Source organism: Triticum urartu, chromosome 3A (assembly GCF_056163025.1).
Source record: "Triticum urartu cultivar PI428250 chromosome 3A, HENAU_Tu73, whole genome shotgun sequence".
NCBI lineage: Eukaryota > Viridiplantae > Streptophyta > Magnoliopsida > Poales > Poaceae > Triticum > Triticum urartu.
The window spans coordinates 701,193,280-701,207,273 of NC_141875.1; the positions used below are offsets into that span (position 1 = coordinate 701,193,280).

The 13,994-nt window shown below is 42.9% G+C and overlaps 1 protein-coding gene and 1 pseudogene across 1 annotated transcript; one reads left to right on the forward strand and one right to left on the reverse strand.

The window, feature by feature from the left end:
• Window positions 1-544: 544 nt before the first annotated feature.
• LOC147981856 (uncharacterized) lies at window positions 545-1,247 on the reverse strand (annotated as a pseudogene).
• Window positions 1,248-3,738: 2,491 nt separating this feature from the next.
• LOC125548546 (putative disease resistance RPP13-like protein 2) lies at window positions 3,739-13,575 on the forward strand. The gene is made up of 3 exons (XM_048712122.2): window positions 3,739-4,018; window positions 7,080-7,294; window positions 10,925-13,575. Exons 1-3 carry the CDS (start codon window positions 3,767-3,769, stop codon window positions 12,975-12,977), a joined length of 2,520 nt encoding a protein of 839 aa, XP_048568079.2. The 5' UTR covers window positions 3,739-3,766; the 3' UTR covers window positions 12,978-13,575.
• Window positions 13,576-13,994: the final 419 nt, after the last annotated feature.

Here is a 13,994-nt window from a genome sequence, read left to right on the forward strand (position 1 = left end):
GGTCGACGGAGCCACCTAAACCTAACCATTAGGGTTTATGGTGACTCGGGGTCGACGGAGCCACCTAAACCTAACCATTAGGGTTTACGGTGACTCGGGGTCGACGGAGCCAACTAAACCTAACCATTAGGGTTTATGGTGACTCGGGGTCGACGGAGCCACCTAAACCTAACCATTAGGGTTTACGGTGACTCGGGGTCGACGGAGCCACCTAAACATAGGCTTCCATGCATGATATAACATAACCATCTAATAATCCAGTGCTAACATAACCATCAAATAGTATTCCAATGCAAACATAATCATCAAAACCTAGTGCATGAGAAATCATAATCTGAAGTCTAGCAAACATAACACAGAATATCTGATCCAGCAATCATAACACATAATACTTACTATAGTTCAACATATTATAAAGTACACAACCATTGTTCACAATACATAGTGGAGTTTAGATGCATAGTTCATCCTTTTCTCACAAAAGGATGAAAAGCATATCTACTACATACATACACAACCATAGTTCATCTTAGAGAAGTTCACATTTAGTAGAGCCATACACTACACAACCATCATGCCCAAAAGGTCAGCATTGCCCACTACTCTCATATTCATTTTCTTCACTTCTCTAAGATGGCCTGGATCCCCTTGATCTTCTCCTTCAACTTCTCCTCTGCCTTAATCAGCTCAGCAATCTGAAGCTCTAGCTGCCCCTTCTCTTCACCATGCTTTTGCTTTCCCTTGAGCAAATCAGTAACCTGAAACTTCAACTCTAGCTTATCTTGGGTGAGCTTCTCCTCAGACTTTGTGAGCTCTGCATTCTTCAACTCCAAGTTCATCTTAGCTTCAGTAAGCAATTGCTTATCAGTAATATGCTTCAACTTCAGGTTCTAGATGACTGTAGCTTGAGCTCTTGTCAGGTTCAGTAGCACATCATAATTCTGCTTAAACTTCTCAAACTTTGCATCTTTCTTTGCCATCTGTGCATTCATATCAGCCACCAGTTCACTTCTGCATTCATGCTGATATGTAATGGCAGACTGCAGATGTTTGAAATCCACCACCCTATCCTCCTGGAAGCTCATAAGCTGATGCACATCTTGGACTAGCTTGTCATAGTTGGCCTCCAGGTTGTTCTTCTCTTCTGTCAGATGGTGGATAGTGAAAGAACTTTCAAGATTATCATTCACCCTAGCACTCTTGCTATCTTCAACCATTGCCCACAGCTTCAACAATGCATTTTGCATTGTTGGGGGCCACTGGTGATCAACCCATTCAACAACCCACAATTCTGCCCTTCCTGCAAAAAGAAAAAAAGATAAAAAGTAAACAAGTTAGTGCATAACTAGTGCAAAGCAATAACACTGTTTTGTCCTTTCTACATTGGTAATAATAACAACACTAAGCTACACTGGTAATTGAGATGTACGTACCCACTAAATAACAACATGACAAATTACAACGCTAGTCAGCTACAGATTTAAACTAGTTTTTGCTAATCACCTACAGAAGCAATCTCAAACTGCAAACTTGGTGAACTGCCAAAGCATTTGCAGTACATACTATCCATTCAACTGAATATTTGTAGCATTTACATACATAACAGCAGGTGCATCCCAACATAAAACTAATAGTTCAATCAATATTTAGTTACAAACAGGAGCAAAAGTAACAGCAACATAATTAACAGTACCACTGTCATTCAACTACATAAAAATGCCACAATAACAACTTAAAACCTGTAGAAGTCTCAAACTGAATATTTCACATGTGGGCAAAAACAATCCCACTGCAAAATAACAGTACCACTGTCATTAAACTACACAAGCTACTGCTGTTGCAAAAGTGAATAATCAGCCCTAACAAAATGACAGTAAAGATTCCACTGCCAAGTTAAATATGCCCTAATAATCAGCCCTTTTACTAATGTGAACATACTATATAGCAGATCAGTTATCCTTGTGACATGTAAGTCTCCCTTTATCACTTTTTCTTGTAAACTCATGTAAAAGTGATAAGGTTATGCATGTTAGCTTGGAACATGAGGGATGTGCGCATGAAGAATAATATGACATACAATATCCCACTATCAGCCTACAGTTCATACCGGCTCTGCACATGCTAAGAACCTTCTCCCTGTGTCTGTTCCATCAAATGCGACAAGCCTCTCAGATGCCTTCCCGTGCTTCTCACATACCGACATCGTTTCCAGCTCAAGCCCGTGGTAATCTGGATCTTCAACACTGAAAGGGACCTGCCGAAGCTCGTACAAACAAAATGCCCAAATCAAAACCCAGCGAAATCAATCAAATCAAAAAACCCCAAATCTGTAACCCTAACCCTAAACCTAGCTCAAGGAAAATCACCTGGCTCAGCCCGTCCATGGATGAGGTCAAGTGCATGTACGGCAGGCTGGAAGTGTCGTCACTGCTTTCGTCTTCGAAAACCATGGCGGGCGGCGGCGGTCCGGTCCGGCAACACTGCGGGCGCCGACGAGGGCGGCGAGAGAGGAGCGAGCAGAGAGGCACGAGCGAGGAGGAAGAGAGACAGAGCACGGGCCGGTCCGGTTCGAGCCGGACCGCACCTATCGAGCGAGCGGGCGGGTACCGATTCGCCAGCGTGGCAGCTGACGCGCGGGCCCGGGCGGTCAGTTCCAGCGTCAATACGTAGAAATACGAGGTTTAGCCCGATTCGCAACGGTTCGACTCAAACGTGGTACTGACACGTAAAATTTTTCAAAAGTGGTATCAATTCGTCACCACCGCCCCAAATGTGGTACTATCGTATAATTAACTTGTGAGAGAGAGATTTGTCATAAGGTGTTCAAGGAAATACACCGAACCTCCAGAAATATAGTAGTTATCCTTTTGTTTTTGCAAAATATCCTAATCGTAAAGATACTTGAAACTGGTATGCGATTTGTTAGGAATAATCTCAAGTTATCAATGTTAGTTATTTAGAAGGAAGCGATGTGTTCATCATACAATGTTGAAATTTACAGCACATGCACATCAAAGTGCTCATGACACAGTAATAAGAAAAACACCCCATATAAAAGAAACTCATAAACATGTCTGTAATGGGGTCGATTGCTGATTCATCTCCTCGTTTTTCAGTAGCCCCCAACACAACGCCACATAAGTTGTCACCAAACATCCTGAGAACACAAGTCCATCATGAGGATTACGCCGTCACGACACCATTCTTGCTTGAACAATTTGGTTTTCAAATCCATCCCCAATCATAGAATTAATCGTCTCGTCGGGTAAGGATCTGAAAATTCTTTATTCAGCGCGGCCATCAGCATCGCTGAAGTCAAAACGATGAACAATCTAAAAACCTAAGCTACTAGGGCTTAAAAACGATCTAAACGCGTGGATCCAGCGACCCTCCTCATCACCGACGACCGAGGTGGTCGACGCAGAAGAGCCGCCGCCGGAGGACGGCGGCTGAGGAGACTCTCGTGGCAAGAAGGTGAGATCGTCATTCCTTCCTTCAAGAGGAAGAAAGTGTGTTGGTCCTGCATGGGATTTAGGGCACTGGGGACCCTTGTGGTGCTTTAATGATTTCATGAAGCATGCTTGATGCGTCTGGTCTGGTTCTTTGCTTGCGGTTGGAGGCGGGAAAGCAAGGACGCATTTGTCTAAATCTCCACGTAAAGGAAAAGGCATATGCACGTGTTTCTTATAAGCTGCTGCCGGAGAGAGGATCATCACACATACAAACAGGAACGTAAGAACGGAGCGCTCGGCCAACAGAGAAAATCATGGCCGAGAGCGCGGTGGCGGCGGTGCTCTCCAAGTTCGGGGAGCTGGCGGCGAGCGAGGCCAAGATACTGCTCGAGGTGGGCGACAACATGATGCTGCTGCGCGACCGTCTGGAGTGGCTGCAGGCCTTCATCCGCGACGCCGACCGCAAGCGCCGGACCGGCACCGACGGGCTGACTCGCGTGTGGGTGCGCCAGACGCGTGACGTCGCCTTCGAGGCCGAGGATGCGCTCGACGAATTCTTCTACGAGGTTAGGGCTGCCACGCTTATGTTATTTCCTACTCCCTTTGTCCCCAAATAAATGTCTCAACCTTAGTACAATTTTGTATTAAAACTAATATAAATTGAGACATTTATTTTTGGACGGAGGTTTTTTAGGGGATGCTTATCCTTAGTGGTTACCGTCATATCAGTCGTCAGCCCTTCAATATGCATGCACAAGCCTATAATTATTGTACAGTTATCATTCTAGAATTACTAGTACTTCAGATTTTTTTTGCTATAAAATATGCTTGATTTCTTCATATAACAAAATCCAGGTTTTTGCTTGTTTTGGACATCAGGTCAATGTTCTCTGTTTTATATTAGTCTGCATTTTGGATTTGTTTCAAATCAAATTTTATTGCATTTTTGGTTTGTTTTAAATCAAATTTTATTAAGTTTCATTAAAATCATAGTAAAATTTATTAACATCTACAATACCAGAAAAAATTATCATAAAAATATAATTTATGAGAAATTTAATGATATTGCCTTGATGACGTAGATATTAATACTTTTTGCTAGAATTTTGAGTTTGAGTTAACGCAAACTTAAAACCTATTATCTATCTATCTGTTACTTTACTAATCAATTAAAAATTCTATCTATATGTAATGTTGAGACTCTCTAAAAATTCTCACATTAATCAGATAAAAAGGAAAAAAAATCCTAACCATTTCTTTTTTGTGGGACGAAATTATAATGGTCCAGGTTAATCAAAAGATATTGAAAATATTGCAAGTTTCCGATCTTTTTGGCCCACTATTATGCAGAGGTGAGCTGGATTTAAGGAACGAAAATCTAACTGGGCTTTAAGAAATTCTAAGTAGGAAAATAAAAAGAAAATGAGAAAAGATTAATATATGCTAAGTATTTTCCCTTTTGATGGAGGAAAAATACATGCAAGTTGACTGCATCTTAACTCCCACGTGGTTTAAAAAGTAAAACAATTCTTTGATTTTATTTTTTGGTAAATACAAATAAACTCCAAAAACACCAAATAAATGCTAAAGTAAACAAAAAAATAAATATGTATAATTATTTTTTCTAAGATTTATAAACATCAATTAAATTTGGATCTTGATCGTTCCAATTCCAGATTGTAGAATCAATCAAAGGAACCTTTCAAGAATTCCTTATTAGCTCCAAAAAAATTAAATAATGGTGCAAACCTAAATATGAAAGTTCCATTCAGCATATTTCAGCATACATAAAGCTTTAAGAGATAAAAAAGGTGTTGTGCCAAGGTCTTTTTAGAGCTTATATTCCAAAGCAAATGCAAAAATAAAACCAGTCAATATAGTATAAGAGTACATAAGATATGAAACAATGCTAGATAAAATTCAATGAAGCGGCAAAAACCCATGAGCACATTTGTTTATAGCATGGTACAAATATTTCCGATATATCTTGAAATTCAAGAATATGGAGAACTGTATAATATAAGATTCATGTAACCTGTGAAACAAAGATTTATTAGTTGATACTAATTTAGATACTCTATAGCCCAACACACATGCAAAGCGAAATAATTGAAGATCACATTATTCAGTTTATGATATATACAAAATATTTAATATATTTCAAATTATTGTAATATAGATGTTTTTTTCACAAGGATGTTTACGAAAGGTTATAAATACAATAAAACAAAACACGCTTATTTTTTTTACCAAATCAACTCGAAAGTAAAAACTCATCATGATCAACTCGAAACATTAAGATATAAAAATGTATTAAAATAGCAACATAAGCTCTGAGTGCATATCAATACGTAAACGTATAATAATAGGCTCAACATATTTTGACATTTATATAGTCTAACTAATTCATAAATAGAAAATTTGCGGATATAATTGAGTAGCCTGTGGAAATGCACGAGATTATGGCTAGTATAGACTAATAAGGAAGGGGGGAAAGTACAATTTAAAACCAAAATCACCAATGTGAAAAAGCAGTTTCTCTTACAAATATGTCAAATTCAGCGTCCCCCCAATAAATAGACGTTTAAAAGGCCTAAACTCAAACCACCACATTCTGTTCAGAGAAGTTATAGCACTACTTTCATCTAAACCTATGAAGCTTACATTATATTTTGGAAAACTATGAGAGTGCCATACATTGATATAGTAATTATTTTGCAAGTTTCCCACTTTCATCAACCTCCGTCAGTTACCATTTGGGTAGCAGTTAGTATATGCTTATGGGGATTGGGACCCAAACTTTGCTTCTTTAACCTCTCGTCTTTTTTTCTAGTCATCGTAACATAGTTAAATGCGTAAATTGAAATGACCGTATGCTTGATCTCGACCGGACTAGGATGCATCATAGCTATTCAAAATTGGATCATATCTATAGCCAAATATTCATCTTAGATTTAGATTTGGCAGTGAATAAATTAAGAGTATTTATTTTAAATTACATTATTTCAAATGAAATATTCATGGAAAATATTTTTCATTTGAATTTTTTCCAAACAATATTTATTTTATTTTTAAAATATGTATTTATTTCTATAATCATTTTCTGTTTTAGCAATAAACATGGTAGGACCGAGTCACACAAAATATGTTGGCACCTATCCTTTTCTGAGACTATCAGTATTCACTTTGTTCTATACTTGTTTTGAAATTGAGGTTTGACAATGTATGCATGTGTATTCATATCCTGGATTATCCACGCCCATTTTTGATTCTAAAAGATGTGACTTTTTATGATAATTCCTTCCTTCTCTACCATATTTGATCAATTTATGCTCCTAATCGTAGTAACATAAATTCATGCTAGTTAATTCTACATATAATGCGACTTCATAAATGGTAATTAAATATCAGAAACGAGGACAAATGTTTAGCAGTAACCGTATATGCAAAGATTAAGTGTGGGCATACTTTTTTATATTGAAGATTGGTGAAAGGTATACCACTTAAAGTCAAAGTGGGTGGTTGTGACTCATTTTTTAGATCAGGGAAGCGTTTGTAGTTCCTGCTTGATTGTTTCGTCCAATAAGAGTTTTTGTTTTTGTTTTTCTGCAATGCGTTTAATGATAGGTTGAGCTAAAAAGACATGGTTATCATGGTTGGAAAATGTGGCGCAAATACTTGACTGGTTTCTGGAACCAAGTCATCATTCGACATGTCTTTTCTGCCCGAATCAAAAGAATCAATAGAAGACTGAAGAAAATTTCAGAGAACCAAAAGGAATACAAGATCGAGCATACACCATTAGCAACATTGACATCTTCAACGACAGCAACTTCAGCATGGTATGCGACACTCATAATATTATTTTTCTTCTTTATTTGCAATCCTACATGTGGGGTTTCCAAGAGATAGAATACATTAGATTTTAGTTTTATACTCATGAAGCCTATCAGATTGAGAGGCATAGGTGGAGCCACCATCCTTGCTGCCTGGGCAGGTGTCGGGCAGTAATTACCTTATGCTAACTAAAGTTAAAACTAATAAAGAAATAATGTATAAAGTAAGTTAGTGAGTTGTTGTCGGATAAAGGTGTAGTTTGCATGGGCTTCAAATATTTTCCGGCTCCGCCTTTGTTGAGAGGCAAGAGCCTTAGGGTCTAAGGACTAGTACCGTCGACGTGCCCCTCCACTGTGAACCACCAAATCCTCTCACCTTATCATTCGCCGTGGGTGTTCATGGAGTCCTCCATCAGCCGCCTCATGAGCTCCGCCTCCTTCTCATCGGTCATGGGAAGTGGTGGTGGCAGGGATGGGGATGGGGACGGTGATGGCGTTGGCGTGATGTTGCGCACCCGCGTATGCTCGTGTGTTTGGGGCGGGCCCAGAGCACGCGCGTAAATGGCGATAGTTTTGCGTCGTTACCTTGTTGGAGGTATTGCTCGGATGAATGGTTCTTCAGGGTGAAAACCTAGAATCTGGCCTTTAGTGGTTGGATCCGGTGACGATGGTGCTTGAGCGACACTCCCTTCTTGAAGGCGTTACTATTGAAAAACATCATTGTCTATTGTCTTTGTGGTGTCATGAGATGGTTGTGCGGATATGGTCATAGTTGTAGTTTTTCAACCATGGATTTTTTTCTTTTTTTTCGCTTAGGCATAGGTTTGGTCATATGGGACTTTGCTATTTGCCGGCGTTTTGTGTGTGTGTGTGTGTGCGCGTGCGCGCGCGTGCGTGTGTGCATGTTCGTAGTGGCTACATGCATCCTAGCTATGCAGATGTCAAGAGTGTGCTTATTTTGTTTGTATCCACTTGATGCTTCATTTTGAGTCAATAAAATTCACCCTTTGTCGAAAAATTTAACCACTAGTGCTTTTTTACATCAGAGTTCTTTTTTTGGCATAGCCGAGTTGCTTTTTCAGAAAGCTCTACTTCCATTTAACTAGTGTTGCTTTTGAAAAAGCTCTGTTGCTTAATTATTTTGTTGCTTCAATTTAAATTTTTTTATTAGTGTAACAAGTGTTTCTTAAATCTTTTTTACCTCTTCCAATCCTAATAAATTATAATTAGGGTTGCTTTTTAGTCATGAGTGTTGCTTTTTCATGGAACTTGGTTGCTTAATTTGATGCTTCAATTTTAATCAAAGTTGCTTTTCTAGTCAACAAAGTTGCTTATGTTTTGTACTAAGTTGCTTTCTGGAAATCACCGACCAAATATGGTCATGCGGGATCTAGTTTTCATGATTTAATTCCCACGAACACACCAAGGAAATCGGATTTTGATTTCGATACACAGTTTGGCAAAGATGACATTTTCAGGTTCTATAAATAAGTTTGCGTGCTAGATGACGTAAGCTATTTTGTCTTCTAGTGATTGGCAGAAGAAAAATTTCTTAAAACGGTAACTTTCCAAAAATAGCATATATTAAAAATGGAAACTTACCAAAATGGGAGTGTGCATGCCGTAAGACAATTTCTTGCGGCATGCGTGCTGTAGTCCAAACTTTATTTTTATAGAACTGTTGTAGCTTTCTTATGTGCGAGCTTCTTATAGTGGAACTAAAAGCAACTTGCCTCTAGTTGAAGAATGAACTCTTAGGAAGGTTTTCCTTTGTGTCTAGATGGCCACATATCTGAGTACTGGTATTAATTTATGTAGGAATAATTGATCATAAGTATTTGCTGATGCCTTACACAAACGAATGTCCATACCGTTTTTATATTGTGCAGTCCCATGAAGTACCAGTTAGGCTAGCCTTACTGTTAAACTGAAGTGTAATATTAATAAGAATATAAATCTAGGACTGGGTATGTTGTTGTGGCTTGTGTATTTTTAATCGTGAAACTAGCTAGTTTCTGATACTCACTACTGTGGAACTAGCTAGTTAATGAGGACACAAATTGCTCCCAACCCCGCGCCGCTCTCTAGGAGTGGCACGGGCGGGCACATAGGTCTCCTCCTCCGACCGTCCTCCTCCTGCTACCCTCCCTTCGCTGCCACCAGACAGCGGTGTCGTGCAAAGCCCGCACGGCCCTGGTAGTGGCGAGGCCTTTCCCTCACACGCCTCTGGTGAATCTGGTGGGGAGGTGACTTCTCCCATGTGCCCCCATGGATCTGGAGCGGTGACAGTTGACAGACCTGCTCGTCCTCGGGGCTGTTGGGTCTCGTGTGCGGCGGCTCTATTGGTGCTACCGGAGGCTGGTAGGCGCTGCTAGGGGTGGTTGCCGGTGCTCGTGACGAGCGGCTGCCGGGGCGACGCCCGGGGGCTTTGGCTGTGTGGTGGTGCAGGCGACAGTCGGCCGCAGGGCGTGACAGTTCGAGCGATCATGCGCCAGTTCTGGCTTCGTCAGGTGGTGCTTCATCGGGATGGAGGTTTGCCATGCGCAGTTGGCGTGGGCTTCAGCCTTCACTACACAGATTCATTCGCACTCCGATCTGCTCCGCAACCGTCATGGCGCACAAAATCTGCACCAGTGATGTGTGGGCTAGTCGTTGTTCCCTATGGATCTGATGTTGGGTGGCCGCAGCTTCAACGCCGTCCATGGCTGACCCGACGTGGTTACCTAAGTCAGATCTGGTGGTGATTTAGACCCGGTCGGCCAGGGGTGGTGGCTGCAGACTGTGCTCGGCTCCATGACGACGGTGGTCACTGAAAGGTCTTCAGAGAGGATTTATCTCTCCAGATCCAGTGGTTGACTTCGGTGGTGAGATGCAAACTATGGACGAAGACTTGACGGAAAGGGATGGTTGTGCAATGACGGCAGTCACATCGCATGTAATTGTTGGAATCACGGAAAAGTGGTGGCGACAATACATGAGTGACTTCGATGGTGATGCTACATGCACCTGGTCCTAAGCTTCGGGGTGAAAGCCTATGTCTGACCCGAGTTGGTTATACCTGGCAATGGCGACGTCTTTCTCCGTCGTTACCTTGTTGAAGACATTGCTCGGATATGCTTGGACTGATTTTTCAGGATGAAACCCTAGATTTTGGCCTTGATGGTTGAATCTGGTGATGGCAGCGCATGAGCGTCGATCTGTTTCTCAAGGCGTTGCCGTTGAAGAATTTCGTAGTCAATGTGGTGTCATGAGATGTTGGTGCGGATATGGTCATTGCTATAGTTTGCCGATCGAATCTGCACACTTTGGTTTTTTCCTCGCCCACACATAGCTTTGGTCTTTTATGACTTTGCTAGTTGTCGGCGTGTTTTTGTGTGTCAGTGTTGGTTGTGTGCATTCAAGTTATGCAGAGGTCGGGTGTGTGCTTATAGTGTTTTTATTCTCTTGATGCTCCATTTTGAGCTATTAAAATCAACCCTTTGTCAAAAAATCCATTGCCACAAATCTAGCTTCATCTTTCTATGCAATAAATCTGAATGTTTATTGGAAATGTTAAATAAGATGATTGTAATATTGTTCTGTAGTACATCTAACATCAAAGATCGTTGGACATTAACAATAGTACTCAATGAACAGGTGGGATGGCTATGAGAACGCCGTGGGCTTTCAGGATGATGTGAGGGCACTTCAGCAAATGTTGCTTCAGAGAGATCACCCTCAGCAAATGTTCATATCCATATTTGGGGACAGTGGTGTGGGAAAGAGGACAGTGGTACACAATATCTATCATAATAGGAAGGTGACTGATCATTTCAAAATTCGAGTTTCATACCGCATGACGGAGGATTCCACCACAGAAGATCTCCTTAAAAGAATCTATGATGAAGCACATAAAGGAAGACAAGAACCTCAGCATGATAACGGCATGCTTATCGGTGATAAGCTCCGATTCCTCCTGGCAGAAAGGAGGTACTTGGTGGTCATAAGTGGCTTATCCTGCAAAACCATGCTCAATCGTGTGAGGGCGAGCCTACCAGATGATAATAATGGTAGCAGGGTGGTGCTAATATTGGACATTGAGAGCGAAGAAGTGGCTTGGCATGCTAATACCATGAACAACCAGGGCATCAACGGAGTCCACCAGTTGAGCCGTTTGGATGAAAAAAGAAGTGGGCAACTGTTCTATTCAAGGGCCTTTAGGAAAGAACAATCTGGTCGAAAGGAAGATATGTCCAAGTACAACAAAATTGTGTATGATATAACTGGAGGCTACCCTCTGGCTATAGTGGTTCTTGCTGGTCTACTCCGATTCAAGGAGAAGCCAGGACAGTGGGAAGCCGTGCTGCAACAACTTAGGCTTGGACCAGGAATGGAAGAAGAACAAGATGGTGTAGGCAGCAAGATAGTTCAAGCTATACTGTCCAAGGAGAAGAGTATCGAGTGGCAGACGAGACCTGCAGTGAGAGCTAACATGTCCACAAAAAGGACGATTGAGAGGGTCTTCTGGGCAAGCTTTGAAGACCTCCCTAACGACCTTAAGTCATGCTTCCTCTACTTGGCTGCTTACCCCAAAAATGTCATTATGCATGCCAATATCACGGTGTTCATGTGGATAGCCGAGGGATTCATCAAGCCACAGAAAGGCAAGATTATGGAGGAGATAGGCCACAATTACATCAAGGAGCTGGTCTTGAGATGCCTTGTTCAGGTTGAAGAGATGAACGCCGCCGGAATCATCACGAAGATCAGCGTCCACAAAAGCCTCCATGGATTCCTGCATTCAGAGGCTCACGAGGCTGGCTTCATTGAGGTTCATGACATACACGATGCCTTTGTACCACCGTCAGTGCGCCGACTCTCCTACCAGAGTCTCGAGGGCAGATTTACCATTTTCACTAACAAGTTCCATAAGTTGCATTCCTTCATATGCTACGTTGAGTATAGGAGCATATATAGCACTGGTCTGAGCAAGAAGTATTGCCATGATCTCAAGTTTCTGCGCTGGTCCAAGTTTCTGCGCCTAATCTCCGTAAGGGGTCTGAGGCTTGATAGGTTGCCTGATGAGATCGGTGACATGGTCCATTTGCGGTACCTGCGTGTTGAATGCAGGAATTTGAAGAAGCTCCCATCGAGCATTAGAAGACTACTAAATCTGCAGACGCTGGACATAAGGAACACTCAAGTGGAGAAGATTGACCCATGCTTCTGGCAGATAAAGGTGCTCCGTCATGTGCTTGCGGACAACCTCATGCTTCCAGAGACCATTAAGGAAGAATTGGATGAGCTACAAACCCTGCACGGTGTGAAGCCTGCCGAAGAAGGAGGATGGGACCCATTGAATTGTCCACTACACAAGATGACGAGACTCCGATCACTGGAGCTGCATGGTTTCAAACGTAGCGAACACAAGGCTGCATTGGAGAGTGCTCTCACAAGGATGCATCTCCTTGGCAACTTGAAGCTGCAAGGTGATAAGATCCCTTCATGTGTCTTCACTGGGCAGCATCTTCAAAATCTTCAGATAGTAGTGCTAGATGGCACTGTCAAATGGCCTGAGGCTGGATGGGATGTTCGCAAGGTCCGACCGAACCTTGTTGAGCTTACAGTGGTCAAGCATAGCAGCGAGGATGTGCCCCAACACATCAAGGACGAACTACGGGATATGCTGAAGGAAACAATTGCTATCTAGAACTGGACGATCTGCCTCCTCATATAATCTGCAAACTTCCGGCGCCAGTTCAATCAATTGGATTGGTGCCTTACAAACAAGAAGAAAAGATGTGGTAAAACTGAATGGCATGCTACATAAGGTGAAGGAAACTGGCACGTACATGATTCAGTGTCCTCCGTTGTCACATCTCCAAATGTCTTACGTTTTGTGAAGCAATGTTGTATTGTATGGTGTTGTAAATATTGAAAGAGGCGCTCCTCGGCTGCTCGCCCCGTCTGCAGGGCAAAGCCCTCCGTCTCAAGATGGTGGAGGCGGTGGCCCGTCCTTTGAGCAAGAAGGCGCTGGCCGAGCTGCGTGCCGCTGCCTCCATCCCCTCCTCCTCGGTGAACCGCGCTGCCGATGTGTAGCCGTCCGGTATGTCACCGCCCCGCCCCGGCGGGGAGCCCCATTGGCGCCTCCTCTGGCCCCCTCCCCCTGTTTGGGAGGTGTATCGCTAGCCTAGCCGTGTGTGTCTGTGTTCGGGTGCTGTCTTGGTGTCTCCATGTCTAACCCTCCAGTGTAACTCTCTCTTTTCTTTCTTGGAACGTCCAGGGCTTGGGTGAGTCGGATAAGTGTGATCGGGTGCGCGCGGCCGTCGACTCGATCAGTCCCTGTATTGCTTGTATCCAAGAAACGAAATTGGCTACTCTTGATTCGTTCAAGCTAGCCTCCTTCCTCCCCAGTCGCCTCTCTGCTTTCGCCGTCCGCGATGCTGATGGGAGCCGCGGTGGGACTGTCACCGCCTGGGATCCCCGTCTCTTCGCCATGGTTTCCTCCTCCTCCTCCCGTTACTCTCTCACCACGGTCCTCCGCTCCACTTCCACAGACCTCTCTTTTATGATCACGAACGTTTACGCGCCCGCTGACCACTCTTTCACTCAGGCTTTTGTGGGGGACATCCGTGAAGTCGCGGGCACGGTCTCTCCCCCGTGGCTTGTCCTGGGTGATTTCAACCTCATTCGGGCGCCCCACGAGAAGAGCACCCCGCGTTTCGAC

What these genes read in the sequence shown, in the direction of transcription:
- LOC125548546 (XM_048712122.2), top strand. Translation starts at nt 3,767, where the DNA reads ATGGCCGAGAGCGCGGTGGCGGCGGTGCTCTCCAAGTTCGGGGAGCTG. An exon ending in TCGACGAATTCTTCTACGAG is followed by an intron (nt 4,019 to 7,079) that starts GTTAGGGCTGCC and finishes GTTTAATGATAG; the next exon opens with GTTGAGCTAAAAAGACATGG. An exon ending in ACGACAGCAACTTCAGCATG is followed by an intron (nt 7,295 to 10,924) that starts GTATGCGACACT and finishes CTCAATGAACAG; the next exon opens with GTGGGATGGCTATGAGAACG.